The following is a 13,751-nucleotide window of genomic DNA, read 5'->3' on the forward strand; positions in this document are numbered from 1 at the left end:
GGATGGGGTATATTTATCTATTTTTGTATAACTGTTACTGAGGTGACATTGCATAAAGTCATCTGCCTTGACTTTTTTGAAAAAACCTCAGAATATAAATGATAATTAATATTTTCTCTGCGTACATTGTGCTTTGTGTTTTTTTTTAATTTTATTGTTGGTAGATCATTTTGACTTGGTCATTTTAAAAGTAGCTCGCAAGCCCAAAAAGTCTGGGCACCCCTGATCTAGATACTTGGGATAGACGCTATATATCAAGAAACTATTAAACTTGGAAACTTAGATTGTTGATTTGCAGGCTACAAGGAAGTCCTGTGGGCTTTTAAATAGCTCTAACACAGATGGTTTCCCGATGCAGTCAGTATAGGGATACATATGGCTCCAGAAAAAGGAGGATGGATTGAAACAACCGGGTTTTACTTCCATTGCTTTTAATGTAAGTAAAGCCCAGATGTCTCAATATGTCCTTTTTCTGGAGCAATAAGGTAACCCTAAGTCAGTAGACTGTTTAACAACTTATTGACTTTTAGAAAACAAGCTCTTATTAATGTTAATCTATATCAAGATTATTATTTATTTGATATACCACCTATTATTACGTCTAGGCGGTTTACATTAAGTTTAAATACTTATATGATAAAACGGGATTAAAAGAAGATATCATTACTGGAATATACAGACAAAAATGAAACAATGGTAGGGGGAAAAGTAAGTATTCAAACATAAAAATAAAAATGTACAAATATATTTTATTGAAAATTGCTAAGGTTTTATTACAATTTTAGTGGCTTATTGTATTGTATGACTTTATAGTTACCATAGCATATTTTACTTTGCTTTGGGTATAGAAAGTGATGTATAAATGGCATAAATATATAAATAAGAATAGTGTGACAAATGCATAGAATATCTTTCCAGCAGTGGAAACAGATATGGTTGCAGAATTTGAGATGATGGGATGGGCACATTAGATCTTTAATTGGGAAACGTGTGAAGGGAAATGTCGACCATTTGGGGTTTGTGGGGCACCGGACCATAAGACACACCCACTTGTAGAGGAGGAAAACCCAAGAAAAAAAAAATTCCCATTGCCCTGCCCTGTATCCCTTCTGGTGGTCTAGTGGTAGGCCGGGACAGGGTCTTATAGAGCAAAAATTCTGTAAGCAGCGTAGGCACGCACCCCCCATAGGCAGCACAGGCACCCCTCCCCTGTAGGCAGCACAGGCACTCCCCCATAGGCAGCAGAGGCACAACCACACCCACTATAGGCAGCAGCAGCACCTCCCCTCCCCCTACCCCTGGTACCTTTTTTTAAAGTCCCCTTTTTGTGAGAACTGACTGCAGCCAATCGGGAAGCAGAGCCGGACTAGGCAGGAATGCGAACAGCACGCGCCTGCCTTCTGCGCTGTTCTGCCCGAACAAGAAGAAGAGCTGTCCGATGAGGGAGACAGGCAGGAGTGCGGAAAGGGGACTTTAAAAAAAAAAAAAGGGGGGGGGGAGTATTTGCTCCATAAGACACACCCTTATTTCCACTCCCTTTTTGGGAGTGGAAAAAGTGTGTCTTATGGAGTGAAAAATACGGTAAATGGGTGGACTACATGGGTCTTAATTATTATCTGTTATCAGATTCTCTGTTTTTGGTGATCAAACTTAGCCTTGTGGTGTTAAATCAGGAATGAGCAAACTACAGTAGGTGGATCTTGCTGTTTTTATTTACCATCATATTCTGTGTTTATTTACAATCATATTCTGCCCATGGCTGGGCAGAAACCTGAGAGTGGTCATAGAACCTGCATGTAGGTTGTACCTCTGCCACTGGGAAGTGTTTTGGCCCCCTGGGAACCCAGGACATTGTGGTGGTTGCCTTGTTCATTCTCCATAGATTTGTATAGGGTGTAGAGGTTCTGAACAGTTGGGTAGTCATCCTCAATCTGCGTGTTTTTGCAGAAGACATCAGTCATTTTCTTTGGCTCCTTTTCCTTCCTCAGTGGGCTGTGCTGTAATCCCTCAGATTTCCCCTTCTGTAAGCCTGTTCAGAAGGCATCTGATCTGCTCTGACTTTTTGTTTTGTTTTTCAGGTTTTGTTCCCAAATTTTGAGACTTTAATGCTGCATATGTTTCCCAGTTGTGCAAGGGGATGCAGACTCTCGGCGGAAAAGTCTGTAACTAGCAGACTTTTCTGTTCTCAGGGTACCTGCCTAGCCAGCCTGCTCTAATGGTTAAGAACACTCGGGGACATAAATTGAGGTTGAGTAATGGTAGACTTAGGAGTAATGTTAGGAAATTCTTTTTCACAGAGAGGGTGGTGGATACCTGGAATGCCCTCATGAGGGAGGTAGTGGAGGTGACAAAATTCAAAAAAGTGTAGGATGAACACAGAGGATCTCTAACTAGAATATGAGTGGGCAAACTTTCACGGTCTGAATTCCCCAAAGGAGATGGTTTGGGTAGGCTGGCATGAGCTTCAACGACAGCTCTAGTAGTTAGAACATAAGGACAGTGCCGAGTAGACTTCTAAGGGTTGTGGTCTAGAAGAAACAAAGAAAAAAAGACAATTTAATCATGAAATTGTAATGCATGTAATTGTAGGGCAGACTGGATGGACCATTCAGGTCTTTATCTGCTGTCATTTACTATGTATCTGGACAATTGGCTGAGGGGAGATTGCAGTAGATTGGGTTGTGCAGATGCTGCAACACTTAGGCTAGTTAATCAATTTCCAGAAAAGCCACTTAGAGCCAACGCAATCTGTGGAGACCTGGGAGTCCAATTCAACACATCCTAAGTTCTTGCCTAAGGTGGTTTCGAATTTCCACCTCAACCAGTCCATTGTTCTTCCGGTGTTTTTTCCGAAGCCCCACTCACATCCTGGTGAGGTGACGCTTCCTACACTTGACTTTAAACGGGCGTTGGCCTTTTACCTGTGAAGCACTGAGTCTCATTGGACTGCACCTCAACTTTTCATCTCTTTTGATCCTAATCGGTTGGGCTGTCCTGTTTCCAAGCGCACCTTATCCAACTGGTTGGCTTCTTGTATTTCCTTTTGCTACACTCAGGCTGGTCTCTCGCTGCAAGGTCGGGTCACGGGACATAGAGTACGAGCAATGGCGGCGTCTGTTGCTTTCCTCAGGTCCACGCCGATTGAGGAGATCTGCAAGGCTGCCACTCAGTCTTCGGTTCATACCTTCACCTCTCACTACTGTCTGGACGCCTTTTCCAGGCGCGACGGCCAGTTTGGCCAGTCGGTTTTGCGTAATCTGTTTTCATAAATTGCCAACTTTCCTTCCGTCCCTTTTTGGTTAGCTTGGAGGTCATCCACATGTAGAGAATATGCTGCCTGTTTGTCCTGGGATAAAGCACAGTTACTTACCGTAATATTCTCGCAACCCTCCCACCTCCCCGAGGTTGGCTTCTTTGCTAGCTATCTGAACTGAAGACCACAAGGAGGGGATGCGCCCTCTAGTGGAGCAGGAAGGCACACGCAAGCGTGGGCAGCACTAGCAAACTTTGAGATCTTCAATCAAGTTTGCTTGAAAAGCTGTCCTTGATGGGGCTCCGTGGATGACATCACCCACATGTAGAGAATATCTGCCTGCTGTCCCTGGATAACACCTGTTACGGTAAGTAACTGTGCTTTACGGCATGGCTGTTGAGCTTGCAACTAAAGAATAGAGACTACTGCAACTCTCCTCAGGTCTAAGAAACTGGCAACAGTAACTGCCTATGCAAAGGCTTGGAAAATGTTTCAGTCATGGTGCAGTAGTAGAAATGTGGAGCCTTTTCTAAGTGCCAGCTGCTATTATCCTAGTATTTCTCCAGGGTGTTCTGGAGAAGGACCTAGCTGTTGGGTAACTTAAGATACTGATAGTGAATCTCTTGTGCTTTCTAGAGCAAGTTGATAAGTTCCTTCTAGCTGCTTACACGGATGTTTCAAGATTTTTGAAGGGAACGCTGGAAAGAAAGATTAGGTTCTTACTATGATTAATTTTCTTTCCTTTAGATGGGTGTAGAGGTCCTCAAGCCTGCATGTCTGTTGGTTTGTTTACCTGCTTGAAGTGTCAAGAAGAGTAATATAATAGAGTTGACTGTCTGCCTTGGTCAGGTATAGTTTAACAGATGTTTTCATTTTCCTATCGAGCAGGGTCGCAGAGCGAGGAGGCTTCATCAGTTCAGAAGCCTAACAAGTATGGGTAACAAATCCTTAACTGTTGGTGCAGGTTGCACTTAGGTAGGTGGCTTGTTTGGTCCATTTTGTTTTAAGTTTGAATGTTTTTAAATTCATATGGTTTATGTATGTTATTTACAAAGAAGAACAGAATAATGGTGGTGGTTTGGTGAGTTTCCCCATACCCCCCTCCTTTATGTGCATTTTGTTATCTAGTGCTATTTGATTTGCTTTGGTATAAACTGAGGGATTACAGCACAGTCTACTGAGAAAGGAGGAGGAGCTGAAGAAAATGATTGCCTTCCCCAAAAACATGTGTTTTGAGGCGACTACCCAGCTGCTCAGGACAACTACACCTGTCTATAGGAAAGAAGATGGATGTTTTTTTCAAAACCATTCATTTTGCACATAGTTCTGTCATAAAAGAGTTAAGAACATAAGCAATGCCTCTGCTGGGTCAGACCTGAGGTCCATCGTGGCCAGCAGTCTGCTCATGCGGTGGCCCAATAGATCCAGGACCTGTGCAGTAATCCTCTATCTATACCCCTGTACTCCTTTTCCAGCAGGAAATTGGCCATTCCTTTCTTGAACACCAATACCGTACTCTGCCCTATTGGACGCAGTACTCCAGATGCGGACGCACCATCGCCCGATACAATGACAGGATAACTTCTTTTGTTCTGGTTGTAATACCCTTCTTGATTATGCCTAGCATTCTGTTTGCCTTCTTAGCGGCCGCTGCGCACTGTGCCATCGGCTTCATTGTCATGTCCACCATTACCCCCAAGTCCCTTTCTTGGGTACTCTCATTTAATAACATCCCTCCCATCGTATAGTTGTACCTCGGGTTTTTGTTTCCCACATGTAATACTTTACATTTCTCAACGTTGAACTTCATCTGCCATCTTGTCACCCATTCCCCTAGTTTGTTCAAGTCCCTTTGCAATTCTTTGCAGTCCTCTTTAGTCCGAGCTCCACTAAATAGTTTGGTGTCGTCCGCAAATTTTATTATTTCGCACTTCGTCCCTGTTTCTAGATCATTTATGAATATATTAAATAGCAGCGGCCCAAGCACCGAGCCCTGCAGGACCCCCACTCGTGACCCTCCTCCACTCCGAGTAGTGGCCCTTCACTCCTACCTTCTGTTTCCTATCCGCCAACCAGTTTCTGATCCATCTATGTACGTCTCCTTCCACCCCATGGTTCTTCAGTTTCCAGAGTAGGCGTTCATGGGGCACCTTGTCAAAGGCTTTTTGGAAATCTAGATATATGATGTCTATGGGATCTCCTTTGTCCATCCGTTTGTTAATTCCTTCGAAGAAGTGCAATAAGTTCGTTAGGCACGATCTCCCCTTGCAGAAACCATGTTGGCTGGTTATCAGAAGTTCGTTTCTTTCAAAATGTTCATCGATGTTTTTTTTTTTTATCGGTGCTTCCGCCATTTTCCCCGGAACTGAGGTCAGACTCACCGGTCTGTAGTTTCCTGGGTCACCTCTTGATCCCTTTTTAAAGATGGGCATAACGTTGGCTATCTTCCAGTCCTCTGGGATCATGCCTGTTTTCAAGGATAGATTGCAAATTTGCTACAGTAGTTCCGCTATCTCCTCTTTTAATTCCTTAAGAACCCTTGGATGGATTCCGTCTGGACCCGAGGATTTGTCAGTTTTTAGTTTTTCTATCTGCCTGCGTACATCTTGAAGGCTCACTTCCATGTTTGTTAATTTTTCTGCTTGATTTCCATTGAAGAATTGTTCAGGTTCCGGTATGTTGGATGTGTCTTCGTTTGTGAATACAGACGAAAAGAACATGTTAAGACTTTCTGCAACTTCTTTCTCCTCCTTCAACACTCCCTTCCTGTCTCCGTCGTCCAGCGGTCCCACTTCCTCCCTAGCCGGTTACTTCCCTTTAACATATCTAAAATACGGTTTGAAATTTCGTGCTTCCCTGGCTAGCCTCTCTTCATAGTCTCATTTGGCTTTTCGAACCACTAGGTGACATTCTTTTTGACACTTCCTGTGCTCTTTCCAGTTCCCCTCAGTTTTGTCCTTTTTCCATTTCCTGAATGAATTTTTCTTATTGCCTATCGCTTCCTTCACTATTTTAGTTATCCACGCCGGTTCTTTTGTTCGACTCTTTTTGCACCCCTTTCTGAATCTGGGGATATATAGATTTTGCGCCTTGCTCACCGTGTTCTTGAGAAAAGACCAGCCATGTTCTACCGTTTGCCATTTTTTGGAAGTGTTCCTAAGTTTCTTCCTTACCATTTCCCTCATTGCTTCGTAGTTTCCTTTCCTGAAGTTGAAAGTTGTCGCTATGGTTCTCTTTCCTTTTGGTATTCCTACCTCAACCTTGAACTTGATCATGTTATGATCGCTTTTTCCCAATAGTCCCACTACCTCTACTTCCTTTGCAGGTCCCCTTAACCCATTTAGGATTATCGATTATGAAAGCATGAACTGAACCTTTTTTGCTTGCATTTTCTTAGGTAAAGGCAGACGAGTGCAGCCACAGTGGTCTCCACCTGAAGCAAAGGAACCACCTAAACTCCGTCTGTACAACAGTCTCACTCGCAATAAGGTAAGCAAACTGCACTTTACAGAGGATACTGTTACGTGTTGTACGTAGGCATTCCTGGAGTTGAGTTGTTTATGCATATTTTATCAAAGTCTCACATATATATGCACATAATTATATTAGGAGTGCATTTTAATGTGTTTTTTACATGATCAATGTGTTTAAATTTTTTACGCACATTAATAACTTTAAAGCATTAATGACGTTAAAACCTCGCTCATGACTTGCCCCTCCCCCTCCCCATCGCAGGTCCAGCATCTGTCCGTTCCCTTTCCTGTCCTCAATCCTTGCCACGATGCTTTAAACATTACCTTGCCAGCAATGATTCCTATAGGCCTGTGGTGGTGACTTCCCTCTGCCACCTGCTAATTCAACTTCCTGTCTACTCAGTACTTGTTTTGGAGGTAGCTCCAGGTCTGATCCCACTGGTCAGCACCACTGCCCTGCTGGCTGCCCCCATGGCCCGCTGCTGGAACTCTAGCCTGCCCCAGTACTTCTCACCTACCAATCGCTTTTGCAGTAGCACCAGGAGAAACCTGACAGGGGCTATGAGGGTGCTGACATTTGAGGCTTGGCCGAGCAGGGGAAGCGCAGTCATAACTTGCCTCTGTTCTGGAAGAAGATGTGCGTACCGACCCTGACAGACTGAGCATGTTCGCTGACAGAAGCGCTCCAAGTGCTAAGGACTCAAGTTCCAGAGCATTAAGTATGTGTACTTCCAGAGCATCAAGTATGTGTACTTCACTATCATCACCACAGACAACAAGGAGATTGATTCAGTGCTCTCAGCTAGGTAATGTTTAAAGCGCCATGGTGGGGGTTAAGGGAGCACACAGATGCTGGATCTGTGGTGGTACGTGGAGGGGGGGGAAAGAGAGGTGCTGATGTGTGGGGGTAGGGAGGAGGTTGGAGAGAAGTGAGGGCTGGCCCTGAGAGGGATAGCTGGAGGTTGAAGGGAGATAAGTGCTGTAGAGGAGGGGGCTGGAGGGAAAGGAGAGAGGTGCCATATTTTCTTTTAAAATATTACATATTAATTGCAACTAAAATTTATAATCTTCCTGCAGTCCTAATTTATATTTAAGGTATACCTTTGTGTGTGAAAATTTGTTCATGATTAGGGTATAGTTCTGAAAATCTAATTTATAAAGAAACGTAGGCACTTGTTTGGGTGATTCACTTAAGGGGTAATTTCATAACAATGTGCCTTTTTGTAAATTGAGGACATGTGCTAAGCCTCATTGTTGGCTTAGATTGGATTACCTGGAACTACGATGCTATGAGAGCAATGGTGAGAAAGAAACTCAGAAACAGCTCAAGACAAACGAAGACCTTAGAGAAAGCCTGGTCCCTATTCAGGGACACGGTGCAAGAAGCAGAAAATCTGTACATCCCCAGGTTTAGGAAAGGGTGCAATAAAAAATCTCCGTGCAAATCATTTGCATAAAAACTTGTTGGATTATCAATCGCTGTTCCAAAATTGGCCAACAGCGACTCGCGCAGTCTTAGCAACTGTGTTTAGTACATCTGGCCCTCAGTCTCTCAGAAGCCAAGTCAGAAATATATTTTATTTCAAGCAGTAATTTTATGATTCTACATTTGCCAAATCCAGCAATAAATCAACCTCTTGGGTCAGGCAATCCATATGAACGTGCATGCAAATTTAAACATGATTCTGGTTTTAATAAGTAGCCAATTTAATTTTTGATAGTTACTCAGTTGCATGGTCATATTTTTTTAAAAGAACAAATCAAACAAATTGCCGTGTTCTGTGCAGTTTGTAACCATTTAAATAAATATTATGGACAACCCAAGTAAATGAGATTACAATAATCAAGAGTTTCCTTAGCAACAGCAGCAGATGAATCAAGAGACCAATGGGATAACACACATTTACCAGCAGATGGAGATAGAGAAATTGATTAACAGGTGGTCCTATTGGCTGGTACACCTCCTGCATCTTCAGTATGCTCTATCTCCCAGCAGGTGATGGTCACTATTCAACTAGCTCCTGTATTCTGGCTGTTAGTGCTGCCCGATTCAGGAAAAAAAATTTCGATTTGATTCGATTCAGCCTACTGAATTGGTTTTTCGATTCGATTTTCCTGCCCAATTGGGTGTTTTTTCAAACATCCTGGTTTATAGCCTCTTCACCCCTTTTATAGCCTCTTCACCCCCTTTGCCTTCTCCTAACCACACTGTCGCTATGGTGTAAACAAAATAAACAAACAAAAAAGACTTTTCCTCTCTCTTAAATCCTAGCTCACATTTGCGGTCTAACACCAGCTCTGGCAGGATACACATTTCAAATCTGACAAATTGTAATCATAAAAGGGAAAATAAAATTAGTTTTTCTACCTTTTGTTGTCTGGTAATTCAAATCTTGTTGGTCCCAGGCTCTGGTTGTCTTCTGATAACTTGCTTGCCAGGGTCTCCTTCTTTCTCAGTTCTAACCATCCATCTGCCATCTATGTCCTCCCCTTCCGTTTCCCTTCCCTCCCCCAGAGGTCTGGCATCTTTCTTTTTTTTTGTCTCCATCCAACCTTTCTTAACTAATTTTCAAGTTTATTAAATTTTGATTTTACGCAATATCAAATATTTCAATGCGTATTACATAATTGTAATGTACAATAGAAACCAGGGATGACAACCCTATTCAGACGTCTAGAGACAATTCCCCTTAGAAAGAAAGAATACGCAGACAGTGTCCTAAAGGGATTGCCTATAATTTATTAGTACATCCATCTTTTATATCTTTCAGTGGTAACCAACACAGAAAAAAGGGGTTGGACAAGAAAGACAGGGGGGGACGGACGGTTGAACAGGATATGTGCTTCTTTGTCTGAATCTAAAGGTGTTAAAGCTTCCTTTATCTATCTCAACCGGTACATGGTAGTGGGGGGTTGAGCCTTCATTGTCTCAGACAGCTAACTTCGTTAACATGATTAAATGACCTCTTCCCAAACATCAAGTTTTTGATTACCTCCAGCATAGACAGAGACAGAAAACTTATCCTTTCAAATGTGTCCTTTCATTAGTCTCGCACTGAGCCGCAACTGCATGAGTAACCTTGAACATGTCACAACGTGCACACGCTTGTTTCAACACACTTGCTACTTTCTTTCATACTTAAGTAGGTAAATTATTGAACGCTTCTCGTATGTGTAATCCTCCTGTTTTTAAGCTGATTTTCTTTAAAGGTTTCTTACACAGGTATCTTTTCTCTTAATATCACTGATTGCACTTACACATGAAACAAATTAATTGATTTGTATTATTGATTACTTTCATTGTTGTCTACAGATTGATACTTTGTGCTGGGTGTTTTATATTATAATTTCCTTCAACTCTTGTCTCTACTTTTGCAATGCAGGAAATATTTGTGCCCCAGAATGGAAGGAAAGTCTTGTGGTATTGCTGTGGACCAACGGTGTATGATGCTTCTCATATGGGTCATGCTAGGTAAATTATATTACAATATATCCTTGAAGAGAACACCATTTAAATAGGCAGTATTAGTCTGGCAAAGAGAACACTTTCTATTCCTTTATTTTGTTTGTATGCAAATGATTGGGGGACCTTAAAGACATTATTTAAGGCAGGGCTGCCCAAGTCCAGTCCTCGAGATCTACTGGCAGGCCAGGTTTTCAGGATATCCACAATGAATATTGAGGTCGGCCAGCTGTCTAGGCCTACCCCGAGATAGAGACCTCACACTCTATATACTGGTATCAATCAATAAGTATATTTATTAACAAATCAGTAACAGCTTACAAGAATAAATCATTCAGCATATAGAGTAACAGAATGTGATCTTCAGGCCTGAGGATCCTCTGATGTCTGTTCTACCTACTTCCTCTTACATTTCTTGGTGGCCAGCACCATGTTGGTCTAAATCACATGATAAATCTTTATTGGTTATTTCTTACACGTCATTACATTTGTTAATTCATTAATTGGTTCATAATATGTGTCATACCATATGCATGTCCTGTTTACCAGAAAACCTATCCTTTTCCTGCATATGTCCTTTTTATCCTACCACATCAGCAATTCCAAGCCCTGCCTTTATCACAAGATACTCTTGCTAAATAATTTTCTTTAGAATTCCATTCTTGACCAGGATGTGGTCATCCTTTCATAATATCCTGGCAGGTGTGAGGCCCTATTGCCATGCAACTGAGTTAAGTCTTGCTTGCTTGTTTGTTCCTTCTCATAAGTTTCGCTTAGCCCCGCAGTTAGCTAAGTAGGGTATTCCCCAATCAGTATATGCCAGCTGGCAAATGTAGTAAGAAATGTCTTTTAAATTGTTAATATACTGATTTATTAGTGCAGGAGGGAGAAAAAGGGGATTTTCCTTCTTTGAGGTCCGGTTTCTTCACCTTTAGAGTATCCAAAGGACTTAATGTGCTTCACCTGTATCATACAAGGACTTTTATAAGTGTATTTTCCTTTATGCCAGAGTTTTCCATGATTTTCTCCTTCCTCTCAATATGCATGAGAGAAATATGCATACCAAGAAGGCAGTGCAGGCAAATCTCTCTCATGCATATTCATTGTGGATATCCTGAAAACCTGGCCTGCCAGTAAATCTCGAGGACCAGACTTAGGCAGCCCTGATTTAAGGAGTAGAAAAATAGTTTCCATTTGCATCTTCATCTCTTTTTTTTGTGAGCTTTAAAAAGCTACATTACATCTTTTTTATATTTGCTTTCACAAGCTCTCTAAATAAATATATGTAGCTACATAATGAAACGGCCATTTACGTACTGGTAATTTAAGTACAATGTTATGCTGCTGTGTATGAATTCTCTTCACAATGCTCTTGTGCTTAGCTATGACTGCAATAATATTCTTGTTTGTATAATCGCTCCTGTCTTCTTTAACATTCAATACCTACATGGCGTAAATGTGCATGAGTCGAGTCTCTTTCTTTTGAAAGGAAGCTCTGTAATGAGAGGGCATAGGATGAAGTTAAGAGGTAATAGGCTCCGGAGTAACCTGAGGAAATACTTTTTTATAGAAAGGGTGATAGATGCATGGAACAGTCTCCCTGTAGAGGTGGTGGAGACAGAGACATTGTCTGATGTCAAGAAAGCCTGGGATAGGCATATGGGATCTCTTAGGGCAGGGGTCAGGAACCTATGGCTTGCGAGCCAGATGTAGCTCTTTTGATGCTGCATCTGGCTCGTTGCTAACGTGACACTCTGACTTCCGGGGGCGGAGCCAAGGAGAGCGGCCGCGCACACTATGAGCTCCTCTGCTGCAACAGAGAAAAATCTTCTCCAAGACATGCACTGCAGCAGAGGACACCCGAGCAGACCTACCCAGACCATTGGGGACATTCTGCCGATCACCCGGAAGCAGGAGCCGCCGACACAGAGCCGGATCGGATCTGAGCCAGGACGGGGACAGCAGCGGCCATCTTCCAATGCTCTGCACAATGTGGCACCTCCCCCAGCTGCAGATTCTAGCCTGGACCGCAGCAAGCTATACCAGTGAAGGGGACAAGTTGTGAGTGTTCCTACTTCATTTGTTATTGCTCCAGAACCCCCCCTAATCTCCCCAGTATCCCTCTGTGACTTTATCCCAGGTCAAGCAGGCAGCATATTCTCAACATGTGGGTGATGTTACGGACGGAGCTCCCTAACGGACGTTTTCGCAAGCAGACTTGCTTGAAGACCTTCAAGCTTGCAATTGGCCCACGCATGCGCACGTGCCCCTCCCGCCCGACCTAGGGCATGCGTCTCCTCAGCGTGGCCTCAGTTCTATGTTTTCCGTGGAGCCAGAAGCACTGCTCCCTTGCTTCGCGCAATCTCGTTGTCCCTCTTGCACCGTGGCTTATTTGGTTACTTTCAGTTAAGTCGCTGTGCCCGCGTCTTTATTTTTCTTTTTTTCCATTCATATATTTTTGACCGGGTTCACCGGTCTTGTTCTGGCCGCTTGACCCCAATCGCCCTAAAACCAAAAATAAAAGCCCCTTTTCTACTCACCATGTTAGCGGTTGATGTATCCGGGGTCCGGTGTAACATCCATAAAAACCAGAACGCTTGCTGGTCTTGTCACAGCTTATTTGTATACACTTACAACCCTCTATAGAAGTTATCCATTCACAAAGGCTTTATTGTATGTCTAAGGCCTCTGCTAGAGCTTGCTTGTCTTGGTTAATCATTTTAAATATCAAAATGACCCCTACGTGTCTAGAGCATAGTTCCTTATAACCTGTCACACCTTCTATTGTTTTAGTTTGGGCTGATAATTCACGTGGCTAGCCATTCCTAAAACACACCACACATTTTGTAATTAAAAAAAAAAAAATCTTTATTTTACAACAATAAAATGTTTAAACTTTTATACAAACAAACATGCTGTTACACACTGTATTTCCCACAATCCCAAGAATAAAAAAACATGTTTTAAAAAGCATTTATTTTGAAGAATGATTTAAAATCGGTGTCACGGATTAAATCATTTACAATCTCTACATATTCACCATCTCTCATGAAATTGACCAATCTATTGAGCAGTCGTGGCCCGTTTATAGAGGTCTTAATATCTCTGATTAAATCAATGATTATATTAATGCTTTCATTACAAAGCATCAGTATTTTCATTTTATAGCCTACAAAAGTGACTACATTTACCACACGTTCTAGGCACAGCATGTCACAAGTTTTCCTGAGTTTCTCTCGTATTTCCTTTTGTTCCCATATCAAGCAATCGTGGTGTTTTTGCCCCCCAGCATGTATTAAGCAGGCTTCACAATCTTCATCCTTCACACCTTGCAGACATTTATTTAGAATGCAGTATATAGCTACCTTTATAACTGATTTAAGTTCTGTTGGTGTTTTGGAAAGGCCTTTGCCGGTCCACAGACCATAATCACAAGAATCTTCAGGTTTACGTTCATTCACCGCTGGTTTGGGCCACAGGGCTCAGTCTTGGGCCCAATCCTATTCAACATCTTTATAAGGGACTTGGCAGAAGGGCTTCGAGGTAAAATAACATTATTCGC

The 13,751-nt window shown here is 42.4% G+C and overlaps 1 protein-coding gene across 4 annotated transcripts in view; it reads left to right on the plus strand.

Moving 5' to 3' along the window:
* CARS1 (cysteinyl-tRNA synthetase 1) overlaps positions 1–13,751 on the plus strand; it is a 146,272-nt gene that overhangs the window by 43,252 nt on the left and 89,269 nt on the right. For all 4 annotated transcript variants that reach the window (XM_033928484.1, XM_033928483.1, XM_033928481.1 and 1 more), the window contains 2 exons: positions 6,651–6,742; positions 10,110–10,198. In XM_033928484.1, the coding sequence (XP_033784375.1) occupies positions 10,185–10,198 (14 nt within the window). In that variant the 5' untranslated portion in view covers positions 6,651–6,742; positions 10,110–10,184. The remainder of the gene's footprint in view (positions 1–6,650; positions 6,743–10,109; positions 10,199–13,751) is intronic.

Source organism: Geotrypetes seraphini, chromosome 19 (assembly GCF_902459505.1).
Source record: "Geotrypetes seraphini chromosome 19, aGeoSer1.1, whole genome shotgun sequence".
NCBI lineage: Eukaryota > Metazoa > Chordata > Amphibia > Gymnophiona > Dermophiidae > Geotrypetes > Geotrypetes seraphini.